General features: G+C 39.1%; 2 protein-coding genes across 4 annotated transcripts; one reads left to right on the top strand and one right to left on the bottom strand.

Annotated features, from left to right (window-relative positions):
* The first annotated feature begins 642 nt into the window (after positions 1 to 642).
* Positions 643 to 15,753, top strand: adam17a (ADAM metallopeptidase domain 17a). 3 transcript variants are annotated; one of them, XM_029461000.1, is made up of 20 exons: positions 643 to 851; positions 1,161 to 1,293; positions 1,822 to 1,955; positions 2,285 to 2,373; positions 3,383 to 3,566; positions 5,357 to 5,487; positions 6,009 to 6,095; positions 6,924 to 7,046; positions 7,489 to 7,633; positions 7,992 to 8,083; positions 8,484 to 8,636; positions 9,372 to 9,571; positions 9,714 to 9,817; positions 9,953 to 10,087; positions 10,625 to 10,755; positions 10,956 to 11,034; positions 11,206 to 11,294; positions 11,437 to 11,496; positions 12,479 to 12,515; positions 13,480 to 15,753. In XM_029461000.1, the coding sequence occupies exons 1-20, from the start codon at positions 746 to 748 to the stop codon at positions 13,878 to 13,880; spliced, it is 2,613 nt and encodes an 870-aa protein (XP_029316860.1). In that variant the 5' UTR covers positions 643 to 745; the 3' UTR covers positions 13,881 to 15,753. The 3 variants fall into 3 exon arrangements, with proteins under 3 accessions (XP_029316860.1, XP_029316861.1, XP_029316862.1); XM_029461001.1 differs by lacking the exon at positions 12,479 to 12,515; XM_029461002.1 differs by lacking the exons at positions 12,479 to 12,515; positions 13,480 to 15,753 and adding an exon at positions 11,912 to 12,159.
* Positions 15,720 to 19,381, bottom strand: iah1 (isoamyl acetate hydrolyzing esterase 1 (putative)). The gene is made up of 6 exons (XM_029461006.1): positions 19,252 to 19,381; positions 19,043 to 19,095; positions 18,688 to 18,839; positions 17,486 to 17,647; positions 17,271 to 17,392; positions 15,720 to 16,119 (listed from the first exon to the last, which is right to left on the bottom strand). The coding sequence occupies exons 1-6, from the start codon at positions 19,312 to 19,314 to the stop codon at positions 15,943 to 15,945; spliced, it is 729 nt and encodes a 242-aa protein (XP_029316866.1). The 5' UTR covers positions 19,315 to 19,381; the 3' UTR covers positions 15,720 to 15,942.
* Between the last annotated feature and the right edge of the window lie 580 nt (positions 19,382 to 19,961).

The following is a 19,961-nucleotide window of genomic DNA, read 5'->3' as shown; positions in this document are numbered from 1 at the left end:
TTCTCCTGCATAATGATTACTTTTACTTATGATACTTTAAGTACACTTTACTCATATTTAGCTACTTTTAATACTATACAATTTTGAAGTGCTTGTACTTTACTTGAGTATTTCCGTTTTTGCTACCATATACTTCTACTCCACTACATTTTGGAGAAAAATATTGTAATTTTATTCCACTGCATTTATTTTATAAATTTAGTCACTTGCTATTTCTTGATACAGATTGATAACAAAAAATATAAATCAACTAATAAATGATGCTGCTTTATTATAGATTAAGCTACCCAGCAGTATATAAAGTGATACAGATTAGCCACACCTTTACCAGATGCAACATTATAGTGATGTACACATGAATGCATCAACAATTATTATTCAATCATATAATATAATATACATTATTCTGACATGAGCCATTCTGCATAACGAGCACTTTTACTTTTGGTACTCCAAATATATTTATATGCTAATACTTGTCTACTTTTACCTAAGTAATATTTTGAATGCACTACTTTTACTTGAGTAGTTAATACAGTGTGGTATTGTAACTTTTATTGAAGTGCCGATATCTGAGTACTTTTTCCACCACTGTCATAAATGAACTACCTGACAGTAAGTGTGCTAAAAGCGGATGTTTTTTACTCGGTGCACTTCCGGGTAGCTCAGCTAGCTAGCATTCCAGACAAACCGACTAACTTGTGAATAATGACAGCACTAGCATAGCTGACTGAGCTGCCTGAAAATGAAAACCATACTGTTAATTGCCTTTCTGGCTCCTTGTTGGGTCAACAGTGCTATTAGGTCGAGAGATATTACAGAAGAGAATCGCGAAGAAAACCCCGAGTTTGGTGAGTAACGCAAGCTAACTCAAGCTAACGTTAGCTTGAATGTTAGTTAACGCTAACTGTTTTATGAACAGTGTAACTTTATGCTATTTATGTTATGTGTGTTTACGTGATTATCTACTTGTATCAAGTACTATCCTATATTTAGGCACTGGTTAGTTGCTAAATAAAACCACATATTCATCAGGCTAGAAAGTGGACAGTTTCCTCCAGATTGTAGTATTTGACGGCATCGATTTGGTTATTTTAAATGAACAAACGCAGTTTCTGCTTTGTCGTGTGTGACCATTGTCGTCTCTTAATGTCTTCCAGATGCTCTGAACTCCATCCTGTCAGATTTTGAGGTGCTGCCACTTTCAGGCCTCCAGCTGCACTCTGTAAGGAAGAGAGACGTCCACACCCAGTCCCACCTGGAGCGCCTGGTGAGCTTCAGAGCCCTGCACAGGTACAGCAGCACCCTCATGTCTGACATAAACCAACCTCAAAGTACAGTTGTTTTAATCTTTAGAGTAATGATGCAGGATAAATTCACATCTTATCAAGTCTGTAATAAAATAAAGCTCAAACGCCTATGCACATATTTAGAAAGTCATTGGTTGCTGTAGTGTTTGGTTTTAGTTTCTTTCTTTATTGGACAGGGACAGTACACAATAATAACATTTCTGAAAATATTCCAGAGTTAAAGAAAAAGGATAATTTTAATCTGTAGTCCCGGGAATAACGAGAGAGAGAGAGAGAGAGAGAGAGAGAGAGAGAGAGAGAGAGAGAGAGAGAGAGAGAGAGAGAGAGAGAGAGAGAGAGAGAGAGAGAGAGAGAGAGAGAGAGAGAGAGAGAGAGAGAGAGAGAGAGAGAGAGAGAGAGAGAGAGAGAGAGAGAGAGAATATCTAAACTAAAAACTTTACTTGTACTGTATTGTTGTCAGTGATCATGTTTGGGTTAATGTACATATCCTACTTCGTTTTCTCTTTCTCAGAAATTTCAAGCTTTACTTGACCACCAACACAAAACTTTTCACGGACAACTTTAAAGCTGTGTTTGTTGACAAACATGGGATGGAGGAAAACTACGATATTCATCTTCAGAACTATTTCACCGGACATGTTGTTGGTGAGTGAATAACTTCTAGGATTTATTTGGTAAAATATCTTTTTACCCTAATTCGCATTTTCCAGGAATCTTTGTTTGCATGTGCAACACAAGTGAAGCGTAACAGACAAGACCTTAATCTGAGAAATTATGTTAAAATAATTGCAACTATTTGCCAATATTGTTTAAGCAATACCCATAATGTTCCTTAACTGCTTCGTTGAGATGATACTGGCTGACACAATAGTATGTTAATTTATCAGTGCACTTTTTATCGAATAGATTACTGGATTTAGTCTGCATATGTCAACCTTTTAATACAAGGAGCTTTATTTGTATTGTGTTTTCAGGAGAGGAGAATTCCCGTGTGCAGGCACACATAGAAGGAGATGAGTTTTCTGCTCACATTCTAACCGATGAGGCGGAGTACAACGTAGAGGTAAGAACTGGCTGTAAAATCATCGTGTCTGTGTAGAATCCAAATAATGAGGGTATTGACCTTGAGGGTGAAGCACTTCACTTCACCCTCAGACAATGTTTCCAGGGCATTTGAGTTAAGTTTGACATTAGAGAGGCCACACTGTTGAAGGCTGCGATGGCCTTCTCAGCAAAACCAAAGCCACAAAGAAATAAAGTAAAAGGCAACTGATGCCAAATGCTCCCAAAAACATTAATTGAATATAGTGCTGCATTTCTGTACTCCAAATCCGTATGTGAGCGCCTTTTTTTTTAACTTGATATTGCTTCTCAGCATAAAAAAATAGACTACTCAGGCGAGTGCTGTTCTGTGTAATTGTCTCTTGGATGTCCCAGTAACTTTCTGTCATATTATTATAGTAACTTAGGCTTTTTGTCTCTGACAATATTATCCAAGGTTACTGTATTGATTTATCAGTCCTGACTCCACCTGTAGTAGCTGATGTTAAAGATGCTATAGTAAGAGAGGAAGGCAGTTTTAGGCCTTGTGTAGCCCGGTTTATCTCATGATGAGGATTTAAGTAATTTGACAGTGGCACATTTTGCTTTGCCCTCCAGGAAATTGGTTCTTAAATGAAACAATTACAGTGAGGGTAAAGTACAGGGCTTCATTTTGATGTTGTTTTGCATCCAGATTGGTTTAACAGTGTACATGTTGTAGCTCTATCATTGTCCTACTGCATTGTTTTACTGCAGGGGGACATTATGTAAAAACACAGCTAAAAGTCAGCACTTCAATTTCATTTGTTGTTTCAATTTATTCCAAAGTAGTACAAGATTAGGGAGGCACAACATTGGATTGTTATGGATATCCGATCTGCCAATATTTTCCAACTTGTTTATATACGTGCATATATTTTTCCACCTTATTGCAGAGAACATCCCAACTTCTCTTTTCCTCCTTGTCACTTTCTCGTCCTCTTCTGTTTTTTTTGTTCTCAAATGCCATCTGTCTTTCTCTGGCCGTCCAGCCCCTTTGGAGGTTTACAGATTCCCCAGCTGATGGCAGGTTGCTGGTTTATCGCTCAGACGACATCAGGAATCTGAGCCGGATCCTCTCTCCAAAGGTGTGTGGTTACATCCACGCAGAGGACCTGCTGCCACAGACTGCCAGGAGGGATTGGGCTGGGCAGGAGAAGGTGGACCAGGAAAATGGTGAGCTCTGCTGTCTGTTTCCCTCTCTAGGGCTGGAGAGTCTTGAAAATGTGTGTGGTCATATTTGTAGTGTAAATGTGTAGGAGAAGGATGGAGTATATAAAGGGGTTGGAGATCACACATCTGGTACAGCCTTGGCTCTGTGCTCTTGTCTGTGCTTGGTAAAGAGTAGATGAAAAAGAGTAGGAGGATAACAAATGTTTAGGGTGGAGAGAAGGAAGGAGGAGGCTGTAGTAGTGAGACAAAGGAGGTGGGTGTTAGGTTCTGTAACAGTCACTTTAATAAAAGCCTTTTTATCTGTAAAACCGTAGCCTAAGTTATCCACATACACACTGCTGACAAGTGGGTATTATGTAACAACCAAATGCCGTATGATTCTTTTGTGCTGCTTTGGAAATGTAAAGCATATAACAGTGATAATGTGCCAGAGGATAAATCTAAAACACCTCTCACTGGCTGCTGGTTGAAAGTACTCATTGGGGATGTGAGTTGAGGTGAAGGTTCTTATGGAGGAGGCATTACAATTCATGTAGGCTCTGCTGCCAAATGAGATGACTCTGAGTCGTCACTGGTCTCCCACTGCTTGTTGTGGAAGCCAGGGCAGCGCACACCCACACTTCTGAACAGTGTACAGCCAAGTGTATGATGTAATGCTCAAATGGGATGTCTTCCTCTTGTCCTGTTTCTGTTAGGCCTCAACTACTCATTGCTTTAAGATTTTGGGTTGTATGAAATTACAAGGCATCGCTCCAGATTTCCCCTATGTTTTTCGGTGGCAGTGAGATAAAACGGATCTTTACTTCTTAACAAATGTCTAATCGACAAAAGATATCTTTAGAGGGGGCAGCCCTAGAGGTCAGCGAGATTGGCAGGAAGTCTGTCAAAACAAAGATGGAGACATCAGAAAAAGAAATAAGAAATGCGTCAAGATAGATGTTGACAATCTGCATAATTTCACATTTGAAAAAAGGTAATAAATTGCAATATATGTTATCGCAATACTCAGAACATTGCAGTAGTGTCATGTCATACATATATTTATATATATATATATGTGTATATATATGCATGTGTGTGTGTGTATATATATATATATATGTGTGTGTGTGTGTGTGTGTGTGTGTGTGTGTGTGTGTGTGTGTGTGTGTATATATATATATATATATATATATATATATATATATATATCTATATATATATATATATATATATATATATATATATATATAGTGTGTGTGGTGTGTGTGTATATATATATATATATATATATATATATATATATATATATATATATATATATATATATATATATATATATATATATATATATATATATATACACACGTAAACGCCAATTATGCTACATCCATTACATTGTGCAATAAACGTTTACCTCATAATGCTAAGATAAAAGCAAATAAGTTGTCTATTGCCACTTTAAACTCTGTGTTGCAGATGCTAAATATTGCATGCATGAGCACCATTTGATCTATTTGGAAAAGTCAAGTTATGTGGGAACAGATTCAACACAGAATTGATTGTGTATAATTCAAAAGCATGGAGTAAAACATCTGCTCCAGCTGCTTTCATTCTGGCTTGAAATCCAGAAGCAGCGTTTAATCAGTTCACAGGCAAACAAAAAAGAAGATGTGCTGCTAAATGTGAAAATGAGGGCAATTAACAATGGGATACTGGAGCATGGCCTCATTGTTTAACTTCCTAATGTATCTGTCTTTATGTTCGTTTCCCCTCCTTTCTCTCTCACTGTCCTTGTTGCTTCTTTGTCGTAGGGTTCCTCCACAGAGAGAAGAGACAGGCGCACGATCACAAGAAGAATACCTGCCCCCTGTTGCTGGTTGCAGATTACCGCTTCTTTGAACACATGGGCCGTGGACAAGAGAGCGTCACTCTCAACTACCTGGTCCGTCTTTATGATGCTATGTACAAATGTAGTGCAGAGATAATTCACCATGTAAAGATTTAACATGCATCCATAGGGTATTACGTTGAACTAGAGGAGAATGTTTGCTTTTCATTTCAACTGTTTAGTTTTTAGTTTCAAAAGGAAAAGCAAGTTTATTTATATTTCAGCAACAAGACAATTCAAAGTGCTTCACATAAAACATTAAAAGCATCCAGACAAAGTGCAAAAAAACACACCACAAAGGGACACTATAAAATTAAAGAGCTAAGAGAATACACAAATTAAAACAGAATAAGACAGATGTAAAATACAAGAATAAAAGTTGCAGTGTAAGAAATGAATAATTATTCTATTTAATAAATGGCAGCGGCAAACCAAAAAGTCATCAGCCTTGATTTAAAATAACAGAGTTGCAGTGGACCTGTACATGTCAGAATAATTGTTTTTGTGCTGTTGTTTAAATATTTCTGTATGTTAATAATTCCTCCTATATGTATATTTTCCTTCTCTCACTCCAGATTGAGCTGATTGATCGAGTTGATGACATTTACAGGAACACAACCTGGGATGATGAATTCAAAGGCTATGGGGTCCAGATCCATCAGGTGTGTGGCTGTGTGTGTGGCTGTGTGTGTGGCTGTGTGTGTGGCTGTGTGTGTGGCTGTGTGTGTGGCTGTGTGTGTGTCTGTGTGTGTGTCTGTGTGTGTGTCTGTGTGTGTGTCTGTGTGTGTGGCTGTGTGTGTGGCTGTGTTGAACTTCATTGTAATATAGTTCCAAGTCTGACTTGTGGAACACTTTGTGCCGCCTTAACATCACGCATCACTGCTCCCAGCGGCACGATAGCTTGGTTTTACATCGAGTCAGTCCCGGAAGTGAAGCTGAGAAAAACACTGTTCCTCAGTGTGTTTGAAAGCAGCATTTTTAGGAGGAACTGAAAGCTTTTGTGCGTGTGCCCCCTGGGGTATTTAATTTGTTCCACAGGCTTTGTGAATGAATAGAGACTCTGTTTGTCATATAGTGGGTCCCGGGTTTTCTCATTGAATAGATATGCATTAATTTCATTGAGTTCATTTCCAAATGTTTTCACCATACATGTCGAGAAGAACTTGTGATGTGCCACTTTTAACCCCAATACTCTTTCAGAAAAAACTGATGGCTTGAAATGCAAACCCCAAAACATGATGCTAAAGCTTTAAAGCTTTGTTAATTTGTTAAGATATGTTGCACTTCAATGTAAAGTAATTTTGAAATGTATGTATGATTTGAGGGGCAAAATGAATCGAAAGCGTCTTTCAAGCATGCATCTTGAAATATGGACTGTGAAATGTTTCACATAACATTACTTATGAGCCAGTACACTAAGAGTTGTTTAAATGCTTTGAATAAAATGTGAGGAATTGTTCATAAATGGTGTCTCTGGTTACCGTTCTCAGATCATCATCAACAAGGAGCCGACGAAGCCTCCCCCCATCAATGGCACCGGCTGGCTCAACTATAACATGCAGGACAGTCCTGTGAAAGGAAAGAAGGTCTGGGACGTGAAGAAACTTCTGGAGGTAGGAAAGAGAGGCCGAGAGATAATGTACATGAAGGGAGGGGAGGTTATTGGAAATACAGTGGGAGTGGATGTGATTTGGGAAAATTACATTTAATTATCAGCCCACAGAACGGGTGATGTGTTCACATAAATGTGTAAAATGTACAATCGAGTCGATGAGTAACAAGAAATGCCGGTGTCAGAGATATGTTCGAGGTAACTTGGAAAATAAGTTAAGTTCATGTGAAATGTCCCGCTCAGTTCAAATCTTGATATAAAACACTGCCGTTTATTCTAATGAAGTTAATAAGTCTGGTTTAGATGTGATTTTAGAAGTGATGGTATTGTCATTGTCAATGTTGAGAACATTATTCTACAGTGCTGGGACTCCTTCTGGGGGTAAATGTGACTTTGACAGATACAAATGTTGGTAGATAATAGTTCTCCTTTTTGTCCTTCAGCAATTCAGCTTGGACATAGCTGACAACGCCTCCACTGTGTGTCTGGCCCACCTGTTCACCTACCAGGATTTTGATGAAGGCACACTGGGGCTGGCCTACGTGGCCCCCTCCAAACCTCAGGCCCTGGGGGGCCTCTGCCCAAAACGTAAGGACACATCCCTTCGTGGCTTTGTTTTGTATACTGTATATCGACATCACACTACACATTACCAGCGTTGGGTTAATGCAGGCTGACTTGAATGTATATCAGGGAAATATTTAAAAATGTTGTGTTGCTTGTGTGTCTTGTTTTTAAAGACCATCTCTGTTGCAGTATCGATGGAAATCTTACACAGACGTGTAAAGTGTGTAAAGCTGCTGATGGATCAGTTTACTCTAATGAATATGGAGCAGAGAAAGATCCGAAATGACACTGAAGTGTGGGAAACGGTTTAGTGGAGTCATGGGCTTTTGCATAGCAAATTAGAAACTGACATCATGCATTGATTTTGATTTTTTTGCAGCATACTACCCATCTCACTCTGTAAAGAAGCCCAGTTACCTCAACACAGGCCTGACCAGCACCAAGAACTATGGCAAAACCATCCTAACAAAGGTCTGTTTTTACCTCCTTTTTTCAATCTCTATCTTTGACAAAACTAATTACTAGGTGCAAGCGTTTTTTAGCCAGGATGTTATGCAACATGTCATCCTGCCAAGTGTCGGCTGTAAGTAGAGCAGACACACCTCTTTGTGTGGGTGTTCTGAGTAAAGACGTTAACACTAGCATTTTGACACCTCAGTTTTCAGTATCTTGCTTGCTCCTCGGCACAGTTTACAGTGAAGTTTCAAGACATTGATATGAGCTTGGAGGAAGTTTTGTGTTTAGCCTCGATGATAATATGCGTGGTTTTTTTTGTCAGTGAAATCAATGTTCTGAGTAGGAGAATGTGCAAAAAGACAAAGTGTCAGTCCAGTGTTTATTACCAATAACTGGTGCGTCTGTGTCCCATCAGGAGGCAGATTTAGTGACGACGCACGAGCTTGGCCATAATTTTGGAGCGGAGCACGATCCTGACAACATCCCTTACTGTGCCCCGAGCGACGACCACGGCGGGAAGTTTGTCATGTACCCTATTGCTGTGAGCGGAGACCATGTCAACAACAAGGTACTTTCTCAAATAGCGAAACAATTAAAAAGTTGAATTCCATTTCAGCATACAGGACGACGCAGCAGAAGCGATGCCATCTAGTAACTTCTTCGTATATAACAAACTATGCTGACAGTTCTGAGTAAACACTGAGTTCATGCTGCATAATGTGATATGAAGTGGGAATTTCAGTTGCTTAATATACAGTGTTGGTTATATTGTGAGTCACAGTTGTTCCTGTGAAATATAATGAGAGACAGTAAATGTACATGCACCTCCTCCGCCGGATTAACAGCTGATATGCATAGGACCTTTTTATGCTGAAGTTTAGGGTGAAAGGGGCCGCTGTTTATCTGCTGTGGCTCAAAAAAAGAATTGAAATTGTTTCACTGACTTTGTAAATATTTTAGTTTTATTGATTTATTTTGCATTAAAAAGAGATTTACGTTAGGGCTGCGCAATATATTGATATTATACCAATATCGTGATATGAGACTAGATATCGTCTTAGATTTTGGATATCGTAATATGACATAAGTGTTGTTTTTTTTCCTGGTTTTAAAGGCTGCTTGAAACTACAGTGATGTCATTTTCTGAACTTAACAGACTTTTGTAGGTTTTGAAAGCACCAATAGTCGACTCAACAATATCGTTATCAAGGCATTTGGTCAAAAACAATTGTGTATGATATGAGATTTTCTCCCCCTCCTAGTTAATATCTAACCCTAGTCTACTTCTCCTTCCCTCCTTAAGCGCTTCTCCAACTGCAGCAAGATCTCTGTAGGAAAGACATTACGTTTCAAGGCTCCCGTGTGCTTCAAGGAGAGGAACAGTAAGGTATGTGGGAACTCAAGAGTGGAGAATGGGGAGGAGTGCGACCCCGGGCTACTCCATCTCAACGATGACCCCTGCTGCACAGCCGACTGCAAATTCAAAAGTGTTGCACAGTGCAGGTATGAGATACAAAAGACTGATGCATTTGTATAAAACACACTTGTCAAGTCTAAAAACACACTCAAACATGGGCATAGAAGGATATCTTTGTAGTACTTGTTTAAGTCACACACATATTCACACGCCCTGTTCTCTCCACAGTGACAGAAACAGCCCTTGCTGCAGGAATTGCATGTTTGAGCTTGCAGGAACAAGATGCCAGGAACCTATTAGTGCTACCTGTAAAGGCATATCCTCCTGCACAGGTGAGCGCCTCCTGCTGGTCTAACACAAGAACTGCAGTGATCACTGCTGTGGTGTTGGGTACCTTCTTTTTTTTAAATTCATCAATTATTAATACCTTGAAAGACTACATTTTCTACCTTTCCTTGACATGTTAGGCAACAGCAGTCAATGTCCACCTCCTGAAAACGCTGATAACGACACTCTGTGTGTTGACAACGGTCGGTGTCTCAATGGAGAGTGCAACCCTTTCTGTGAGGCCATGCAAAGCCTTCAGTCCTGTGCCTGCAACGGTAAAGCTCACTGACAAAACGCACTACATTTCCTGTGACCACTTCACAATAAAAGTCAACTTGTGTTTCACCAGTAAAACGCTTTGAATGTGAAGCTGCAGCAGTAAGAAAATGTTCGGTTTGCATTGGCAGTAATTTACTGTTGACACCCAGTTTGTAATACTGTATATTTATGAATATTGCAATGCTTTCAATCAGCATTGTGTTACCTCATTTGGCGATAGATAGCGACTTAATAGATTTTTCTTTTAAATCAAAATCTTCAATTTTGCCACTTAAACTTGAAAGATTTAAAGGGCATCTCGTAGATGTGAAGATCCTACATACACTTATAAAACCTTTTTGAAAAACTGCTAAACAAACTCAAATATATTCTAGCTGCTCCAAAAGCACAACTGTTTATTTACTTCCTGGAAAGTTTACATTTTGATACATGCTTTTTCCAGATGGCAGTTGTTCTGAACAATGAAGTTATTCGTTTGCAATGCCACTGTTAACGGAGCGTATAGTTATTATAATCCTGTCTTCTGTCTGCAGAGACACAGGACTCCTGCAAAGTGTGCTGCAGGAGGATAGATGGCACCTGCGCTCCATTCATCCAGAACGATGACAGTTTCCTTTACCTTCGCAAAGGAAAACCCTGCACTGTGGGCTTCTGTGACGAGGCCTGTGAGTCCCCAGATCTTTTATATCTGTCCATTATGCAGACAAAATTCCAGCTGGTCCCACCATGTTTTTAGTATTTTGTTTTTACTTTCTATCACCGTCCGCAAAGGTCGTACAAAATTGTATGAACGTTACAATGAGATTATTGATTTTGCTTTATTTGGCTCTATGGAGAGTGTCAACTTTGTCTCGTTTAAAACAGGGAAAGTGCATGAAGCAGGTGCAGGACGTGATCGAGAGGTTGTGGGATTTTATCGACAAGCTGGACATTAACACATTTGGTAAGTTGGTTACGACAGGCCACTTTGAAATCTAATCAACCGTCTGAGTGTGTGTGAAATGTAGCGGTGTACCGACTGTCTACATTCAAAGCCTCTATTGAGGTTTTCCAATGAGTCAAGGTTCTTGTCCTTCTCCTCACACTGGTCTGTCTGTTTTGTTGTCTCCATCAGGAAAGTTCCTGGCTGACAACATAGTGGGCTCCGTCGTGGTGTTTTCACTTATCTTCTGGATTCCTCTCAGTATCCTGGTTCACTGTGTGGTGAGAATGCATGAGCAGCGTCTTTAGTGTAACTGCTCTTTTTTTTTATTCTGTATCTCTGTGGTTGAAGGTAGATCTCTTCTTTACAGAAAACTTTTACTTCGTCAAATGTTGAGAGTCCTGTCTTTTTTTTTTCCTGCAGGACAAACGACTTGACCAGCAGTACGAGGACAACACAAAGTCCTTCTACTTCCCTCCAACTGTAAGTTTCTCATCTCTCCACTGGCCGTATATGATGCTGCGCAGTAGCCTTGCTGCCACACTAACCTAACTAAAATCCCACATTGCGTTTTTTAAACACACTGACATCTTTAATAAGGGAGGGAGAGGGCGGTATGAAGGGTGTTCAGGATGACATATTTTTGGATCTCTGCAAGATCTGTCACCATTAACAATCCAAATGATCTTTATTGTCATTAAACTCTCTGTGTAGTTAATAGAAAACCATGAACAACAACATGTACGTTCAGCAATAATCCTGTCGGGGGGGAGGCGGGGAGAAATAAATACGATTTTAAATGATCAATAATAAAATAACAATTTACTTCTTGCATTTTTTTGATGATGAAATTCTATAATTCTTTCACATTAATTATAACATTGTACATTTGTTACAGGCCTGAACTTGATCAAAATGGTTAACAGATGAACATTATTGTAAGTAAATGAGTCAAATAAAAGTACATAATTACAATTGATAAAATAAGTACCAAATAAAATAAATATAAACATAAGTAATAATTATTAATTATAATTATTTTTAATACTAAATGTATCTCTTGTATGTTTTGGAAACAGAATTCAAGAATATTTACTATGAGCTATATAACTGGCTTTTGTGAACATTCTTAGAAAATGATATTGGTTGATGTACTTTTTAATTTAAAAGACACTTGTTTTCAGTAATACTTTATGTATTTATTGTCTCTTTGACATTCAGTATGGGCTGCTACAAAACATTCATCTAAATAAACACTTTTGTAACACCTTTTCCAAGACAGTTCTGGGAAATCTGGTGTCAAATGTGCATACGGTCTTGAAAACATACAGTAGGGCTGAGAGCCGAACACAAATGGATTCAGAATGCGTCAGTAAGGGCCTCACTGTCCCTGTCGGGTTCAAGCTCCGAATGACCTGTCCATCACTCTTTGCCTTGGCCCTTTTCATTCTCATTGGAACTGCAGCAGATGGTGGAAGTTTGTAGTAGGGCTCCCGCCATAGGTGAGTGCGTGTGCAATGGCTTGGTGTTGCGTTGCCATTGAGTCCATGATGATGCATGGTCAGTGGCCTGCGTTTGGGATACTCCTGCAGTCACTTACTCCTTGATGTAATCACTGAACTGGTCGCACATTTGCCAGCCCCTCAAACTGTACTGTGTACTGAGAGAGGCTCGGACTAAAGCTAATTAATGTGACTGGAGAGCTATAATGTCGTGCACGCAGCAGAGTCATATCTCTGATCAGAAATTACCTCAAGAAAGCAAGATTGCATTTTAGGAGTATTCAAACATAGTGAGGACTGAACAGGTTGCACCCCGGTTGTGTTTTGTGAATTCGGATGTGGTGTGTGTCGGCGTTTTTAAGTTTGTGTCTGCTGCTGTTCAAAGCCACAACAAAAGGAGGGTAACGTCCTTTTAGGTTGTTGTTTTTATTTTATTTTATTTTAATGGCTGTGTGCACTGTGGTTCTTTTAGGTTTGATTGGGAACACGTTGAGACTGAGGGCACATTCCTCTATAGACCCTTGTCATGGCCGACATTTTGACTTGTAATTGCAGGAAAAGCACAGGAGCAACTAATAACATTAATGATGGCATAATTCCACTTAGGTGTGACAGTCAAGTGAGTCAGCATGCACAATGTCGGGGCCCTGTATGGGCTGCAGCCATCATTAATATTAGTTACACCTCTGTTTGACAACACAAAATGTCCACTATGAGAAATGTTTATTTTTACTCATTCCCACTTTCACAGGGGGGGGGGGGGTATTGGGGATGGAGGTAGCAGATAGCTATTACTAAATTTCTCTTTAAGTATGAGGGTATTTAGGGTTTTGATCACTAACCAGTTCATGATGATAAACTATGAAGATTTAAGCAGAATGGAGTAAAAAGGGAATGGATCCCTCCTCAGTCAGACGGTCAGCTTTGCTGTGCTTCGGTCTCACATGTTGTTCTTGCTCTTCAGAGTCAAGAAATGCTGAACAATGTCGAGTCGGCGTCCGTGCGCATCGTCAAGCCTCATCAACCTCCCTTCTTCTCCGCCGGCCGGATCGGGCCCTCCTCCCTGCACCCGCAGCCTCAGCAGCAGAGCCAGGTCGGGGTCGGGGCCTCTCCCTTGGCCAGCACCAGTACCCAGGCCCCCGACCAGAACTACGGCCCCACCCCGGACAGCGCAGGTGGGCCGCGGATGGCCACCATCCAGGAGGATACCAGCAGCGACTCTCACCTGGGAGAGGAGGGCCTGTCGGACGATTTCACAACCGCAGGAGCCTCCTTGTCGGCTACGAAATCCTCCTACGAGGATCTGACAGAGCAGAACCCGCAAACCAAGGACCGGCGGCGTCTCAAGAGGCAGGATTGCATTGACACAAAAGAGACAGAGTGCTGAGAGTAAAGTACTTTTTTTCTTTCTTTTTTTTTTTAAAGCACCAACACGTAACACATGCAACATCATATGTGTTTTAGGGAACATGCAAATACATGCAGCATCATAAAGGACTGGGGCCAGTGTAGAAATGTTCAAAGCTGTTTGATATTAAGCCAAACACCGAACCGGACCAGTGTACAAAATGTTACTACTAGGTGTCGCACTAGACTCAGCGACATAATGAGACTGAGAGAGCCAATGAATGAGAGTGTATTGACAACAGTTGTGTTTGCACGTTGCCTGTTTTTCGGCTCACCTCTTCCATCGGCTCCAAATCCAAAATGTTGCCATATTGGCGCAGCTTTAGTTTTCTTTGAGACTGTTGATGTTAAAACATGAATCTTCCCCCCCCTCCCACCTCTACTGAAATGTGATCTCCTTCATGTTGTGCACGGCCTGTCAGACACGAGCTGCTCAGTTAGTCCGTTTATAAACAAACATAATGTTTTGTTGGTCAAGTTGTCATATTGCTTAATACTTATGCAATATAAATTGGATTAACGTGAGCACAGGTTGCTACTTTTAATTTGCCAGAAAGTTGCCGGTTTGCATCAAATCAAACCGGTTTAAGCTCGTATACCGGACCGGCAAAATAGACTCAACTCTAGCATTTTTCTCTTCACCAATCGCAGACAGAAACATGTTTTGAAGGTCAGAATTAGTGGTAATCAAAACTATGAACATTTCAGGCAACACTTGATGTGGATATTAATATTTTGTCACATTCAACTTGGATTGAAGCACCACACAAAGAATACGAGAGGAGTCACAAATCCGTGTGGCAATAAAATAGTTTGTGAGTGAGTTCATGTTTCTGTTCGCCTGTGGTGAAATAATGCATGCGCCTTTTCTCAGTTAGGGAACATTAGGGTCGCTGGTCAGATGAAACCTGGGAGATCGGAGTGTGACTATGGAAATAAATCTACCGCAGGTCGGACACATCAGTTAGCATTTTCAAATTCATAAGGACAAAGAAATGTTTAACAGCCCCCCCCTAAATGTTTGTACACAAAGTAGTCTTCAAAACAATGCCACCTCACCGGTTTGTTCCACTAACAGATTAGCAGGTGACATAATATTATTGATGGTTATTTTACAGTAAAAAGAAACATTTCAGTGTGATAAATTAATCCTGATTTATCTATCTTGACTATAAAATAAATAAATAAGTGTTTTGAATCTCTGTCATAACGACTCATGAAGTATTTTACATCACTGGAGAATTTAAATAAGTTTTCTAAATGTTCTTACTGTGCTGTGTGTCATTAATTGTTTCTTTTATAAAAGATAGCTGGCTTGTATAATATTTTCCCTTTTGAATTTAGGATGCAACGTTATTTGTCCAGCTGTTGAAACTAAATGGTGCCTTTTCTGATCGTGTGCCTAACTGTTCCGAGCCAACTTATCTCTGTGCAAAAACTTCCAGTAGATGAACATGAATCTGGACAATCAAGATTTACATTTTAATTTAAGAAATATCAAATCTTATTGTTCCGCTTGGCTTCCTGTCATTGTGCCAACATGAGTTATGCATTTATCTGTTATTTAATGCTGTCTCACCACTGTTGCCTGCTGTGTCACGTTTTAAAATATGTATTTAACTGTAGGCTGAAAAACATCGACTTCACTGGATTGATGTGAGCTGTTACACAACGAGCAGATGTCCTGTGTCATATTCTAAGGATGTGTATATTCTTAATGTTTCTATGCTTCTAAAAGTCTACCCGTGACTTTCTTCTCGTTTAAGTGTCTTGCTTGCATTATCTACACACACCTCCCCAAAATAAAAAAAATCTTTATTGTTCATTTTAAGCATTGATACATTGTCTTGCATTTTACTGGCAAAATAAATCACATCTCCTTCATTGCTTGATAGCAGGAATGCAGTCCACTGTTCTCAACTAGTGCAACAAAGGAGTGCCGCTGAGAGGTTTGTTCTCCAGAGATTTTCCAAGCCCTGCAGATCTTTTAAGATGTTCTTCAAATCCAACCCCTTCTCCTTCACTGGTCACAGAGGAGGCTGCTCTCGGGGCTCTTGGCGTCTACGTCTCCCCAGTAAGGCAGTATGAAGGGCAGGTCGGCCACACGGCTCTCCAGCAGCCCCCACAGATGCTCAGCCACAAACTGGTTTCCCTTCTGTGACAGATGCAGCCCGTCAGACAGATAGACTGTGTAGTCCTGTGGAGCAGAGCACAAAACAACGAGGCTTTGTGTTCATTTAGAAGAAGCTAATGAGGCATTGTGAAAAATAGCAATACTAGATCTGGTCACATTGAAGTCAGTGATTGCAGTCAATCTCACATTGACCCATTTGAAACATTTAAGGACACAGTATTTAGAATATATACTACATTTATCTAAAGTCGTGAATGTCAAACAAACTTACAGTTTTACTGCCCATAAAAATTTCTAAAAATGTCGGAGTGTTTCGGCAATGCTTTATTTTACGGGTCCATGGTTGTCTTCATTTCTTTAGAACCTTTCTGAAAATAACTATAATTTGATACTAATTACAGGGGAAATGACGGTGGCCCTGAGAGTACTGTAAATTAAGCAAAACACATGCAAATAGACGCAAAGCAAATGAAAAAACGTCTTCACGAGATTGATGAGACATGCGCAGCATTTCCAAAAGTGCTGCTAATAGAGAAGCGTACTGCAAGAAGCTCACAACACGACCGTTTCCAGGGGACACTTAAAAAGTGATGCACACGGCTAGGACACTCAACAGCTGTGTGCCAATCCAGCGGCCGCAGCCTCCTGGATTGGCACACAGCTGACGCTTGTGGCTTTATGGCTTGTGGTTTATGAAGTTACTGAAGTTGGCAACAACAAGCGTTGCGGGTCCCAGCTGTGTGCATCACTTTTTAATTTCCCCTGGGAACGGTTTCCGTTGTGTTTTGATCTTTCAGCACCTTTCTGTATTTGTTGCGCTTTTTCAAAATGCTGCACATGTTGTGAAATTGGTGAAGATGTTTCTTCATTTGTAGAAAATAAGAGATAAAAAGCTCAATTAAAATTCAAAGTAAATATTCATTTATACTCATTTGTTATTGGAAATTGTTTTCTCTGTATATGTTGAATTGTATGCTTGCCTGTAGACAACTTACCTGTTGTGCACTAACTTAAAGAATCTCTAGATTACACCAGCAGTTATTAACAAGTTCATTTTCAATTCATTTACAGGTATTCACTACTTTTCTTATATTAACTTGCCAAATGATATAGTATATAGTCCTTTCCATGAAAATCCTTGAATATTATTTATTATTAGTTAAAATAATTTTCATGTATTTCATGTTACAGTAACATGCAACAGTAACGGGTACCTGTCCATCTTTCTGCATGAGTGTCCAGAGGTCCAGGACGTCAGCACCACACTGACTGGCAGCCTGGACACACGCCTGGGCATATTGCCCCACTGCAGAGTTGTGGCGATTGAGTGGACATCCTGAAAAAAGACATGATCTTTGTAGGCCTTCAGCGTATAAATGGGATGTGTAACGAAGTAAGAAAGAGAGGAAAAATTGTGAATGAGCGTTACCTTTCAGAATGCACTCCTTCTCCCAGGCGGGCTCATGAAGAGGTGGAGGGGTGATGAAGATAACTCTGTTTGCTGACACTCCTGCTGAAGCCAGAAGCTTGGTGATCTCCTTCAGGTTCTCTGAATACTCCTGCAGAGGAACGTGCTGTTGTGGGTTTTTATCTGCATGGCAGGAACGGACGAAAGGAGGCAAAAATCATACAAAAAGGCTGATTAATTATTGGTGACATTATTTTTATGTCAAACAGAGTTTTCAATGAGTCATCTCAGATAATTCCAAAAGCCTAAACAGTGAAATGACATCTAAACATATTTAAAGGGGTTCTCCAGCAACTTAGTATTGCACTTCCATAAAGAATTCATGCAGCAGAAGCTGAGACATCCTGACTTTTAGTCCCAAGTACAGGCCACGCTCCAAAAACATTGGATGCTACATTTTGTAGCATCTTGTCTTGTACGTTCTCCGTGCCAACGTCTTTCTAAGCAGGTTTTAAGCAGTATACAAAAAAGTGTGTAGTTGATGCATGACATTGTACCGTGGAATCAATGCACAATTAAATGTAGGTGGTTCTCATAGCTGCAAAACATTATATATAAATAAATACATATTTTTTGCTTTTATTGATCAAATTTAATTGTCAGGGGTGTTTTAAAATTGTAGTTCTAGTTACATCTGACAGTGCACGTTGTGGTAAATTTAGTTGGAGTCATGTACAACATGCACAAAGCATTATATTAAATTATATTATATTAAAATATATATATATTTTATATATATATATAATATATATTTAAAAATATACATATGACATTTTTTCATAGTATAGTAAATCATACAAAATATATATTATGCCATAGAAATGCCATTAAGAAATGTCATAGTATAGTATGTCATAAAAAAGTCATTAAATAATCCTTGGATATTTTATTTCATAATAATGCCATACAACACTTTATACTATAGTGTAATATGCCATAATAAAGTCAAATTATAGTATGACATACAAATAAAAATGGTATATAGTATACTGAATACAATTAGTATGTATAATGGAGTAGGAACACAGGTTATGTGATGTATGTTACAAATGTGTAGTCTCAGAGAGTCCTTCTGAAATCAGATACAGAGAGTTTGCAGCAAAATATGTATCACTACCAAACTTCTTTATTTGTCATTAGAGGGTGTGTCAGTGTACTTGTACCTTCCAGTGCACAGTCGTTGGCTCCAAAGAAGACAGTGACAGCAGCTATGTTGTTGTCTGCTGAGTTTGGGCTGTTGAAGAGGCGAGGAAGCACTATCTTAGCCCATCTGGAGTTGTAACCAGACAGTCCTCTATTTAAAACGTCACACTTTCTGATGGGAAAATATATGTCACACTCAGATATTAGTCAAAGGCGCATTAGTTTGGTTGCTTAACTGACTTTCATTTAAAAATGAAATACATCAGTGTAATTTCTGTTCATAACTGTGGACGAGTTACTAAAAATGTATGAGAAATTAGATGAGCACATCCAGTACGGCAACTAATCAAGAACCAATAAATGAGAATTACGTACCTTGCTAGTTTGTTGGCAATGTCTGCACCCCAACCATTGGCTTGAAATGAAAACTGAAAAAAATCAACAACACTGTAGCCTATTCCAAACTTATGCTAGCAAGCTAACAGCTAACGTTAACTAAGTACTGTTGCTAAGTTAGCAAGTAAGCATTAGCTGCTAGCTTTCAAAATATTACAGTCTTTAAAATACATTTTGCCTGAGTTTACCTGTGTGATGGAGTCCCCAAATAAAACCACTTTAGGCCAAATTACTGTTTTAAAATTAGACATAATGAAACTGGCTGCACAAAACCAAACTTCCGGTTTTAGGGGAGGTTGTTGTGACGCATAACCACACTTCAAAATAAAAGTCTTAACGTTATGACTTTTTTAGATGTTATATACTTAGCTAAATAATGCATTTTTTAATATAAATATTAAATATTAACAAAAGAAATGTATACAATATATTTTCATTATAATAGGAATGGCAACCATTTTAAAATGCAAAACAACGATTTATGACTTATTGACTTACTTTTGCATGATTTTCCCTTTGAAGGTCGAAATTTGGATTGACATCAAATGATAAATAACAGATGCAACTCGCTGTATGGGCAATTCAGGTTCAATAGCAGCACAAACTATATCCTCCAAAATGATAATAAAGTTGAATCAACACTTTTTGAAAAAAACAAAAACAAAATATTATAGCCTTGTTAATCCCTGTACCTAATAAACTTGCAACCTAGTATATGATGAAACATATACTTGCGTGCAGACAAATTTCACACTTTTGCTAATTCAGCTGACTTGCTGCGTCAGCAATTAACTGGAATTAAACAATGTCTCTAATGTCAATGTCCTTGTTTTTGGTAAAGGTTCCTCAAATATAATACTTTTCAAAATTTCTCAAAATATATATTGGCATACAACTT

This window comes from Cottoperca gobio, chromosome 22 (assembly GCF_900634415.1).
Source record: "Cottoperca gobio chromosome 22, fCotGob3.1, whole genome shotgun sequence".
NCBI lineage: Eukaryota > Metazoa > Chordata > Actinopteri > Perciformes > Bovichtidae > Cottoperca > Cottoperca gobio.
The sequence above is the reverse complement of the archived record's forward strand: the minus strand, read 5'-3'. Positions and strand labels throughout refer to the sequence as shown.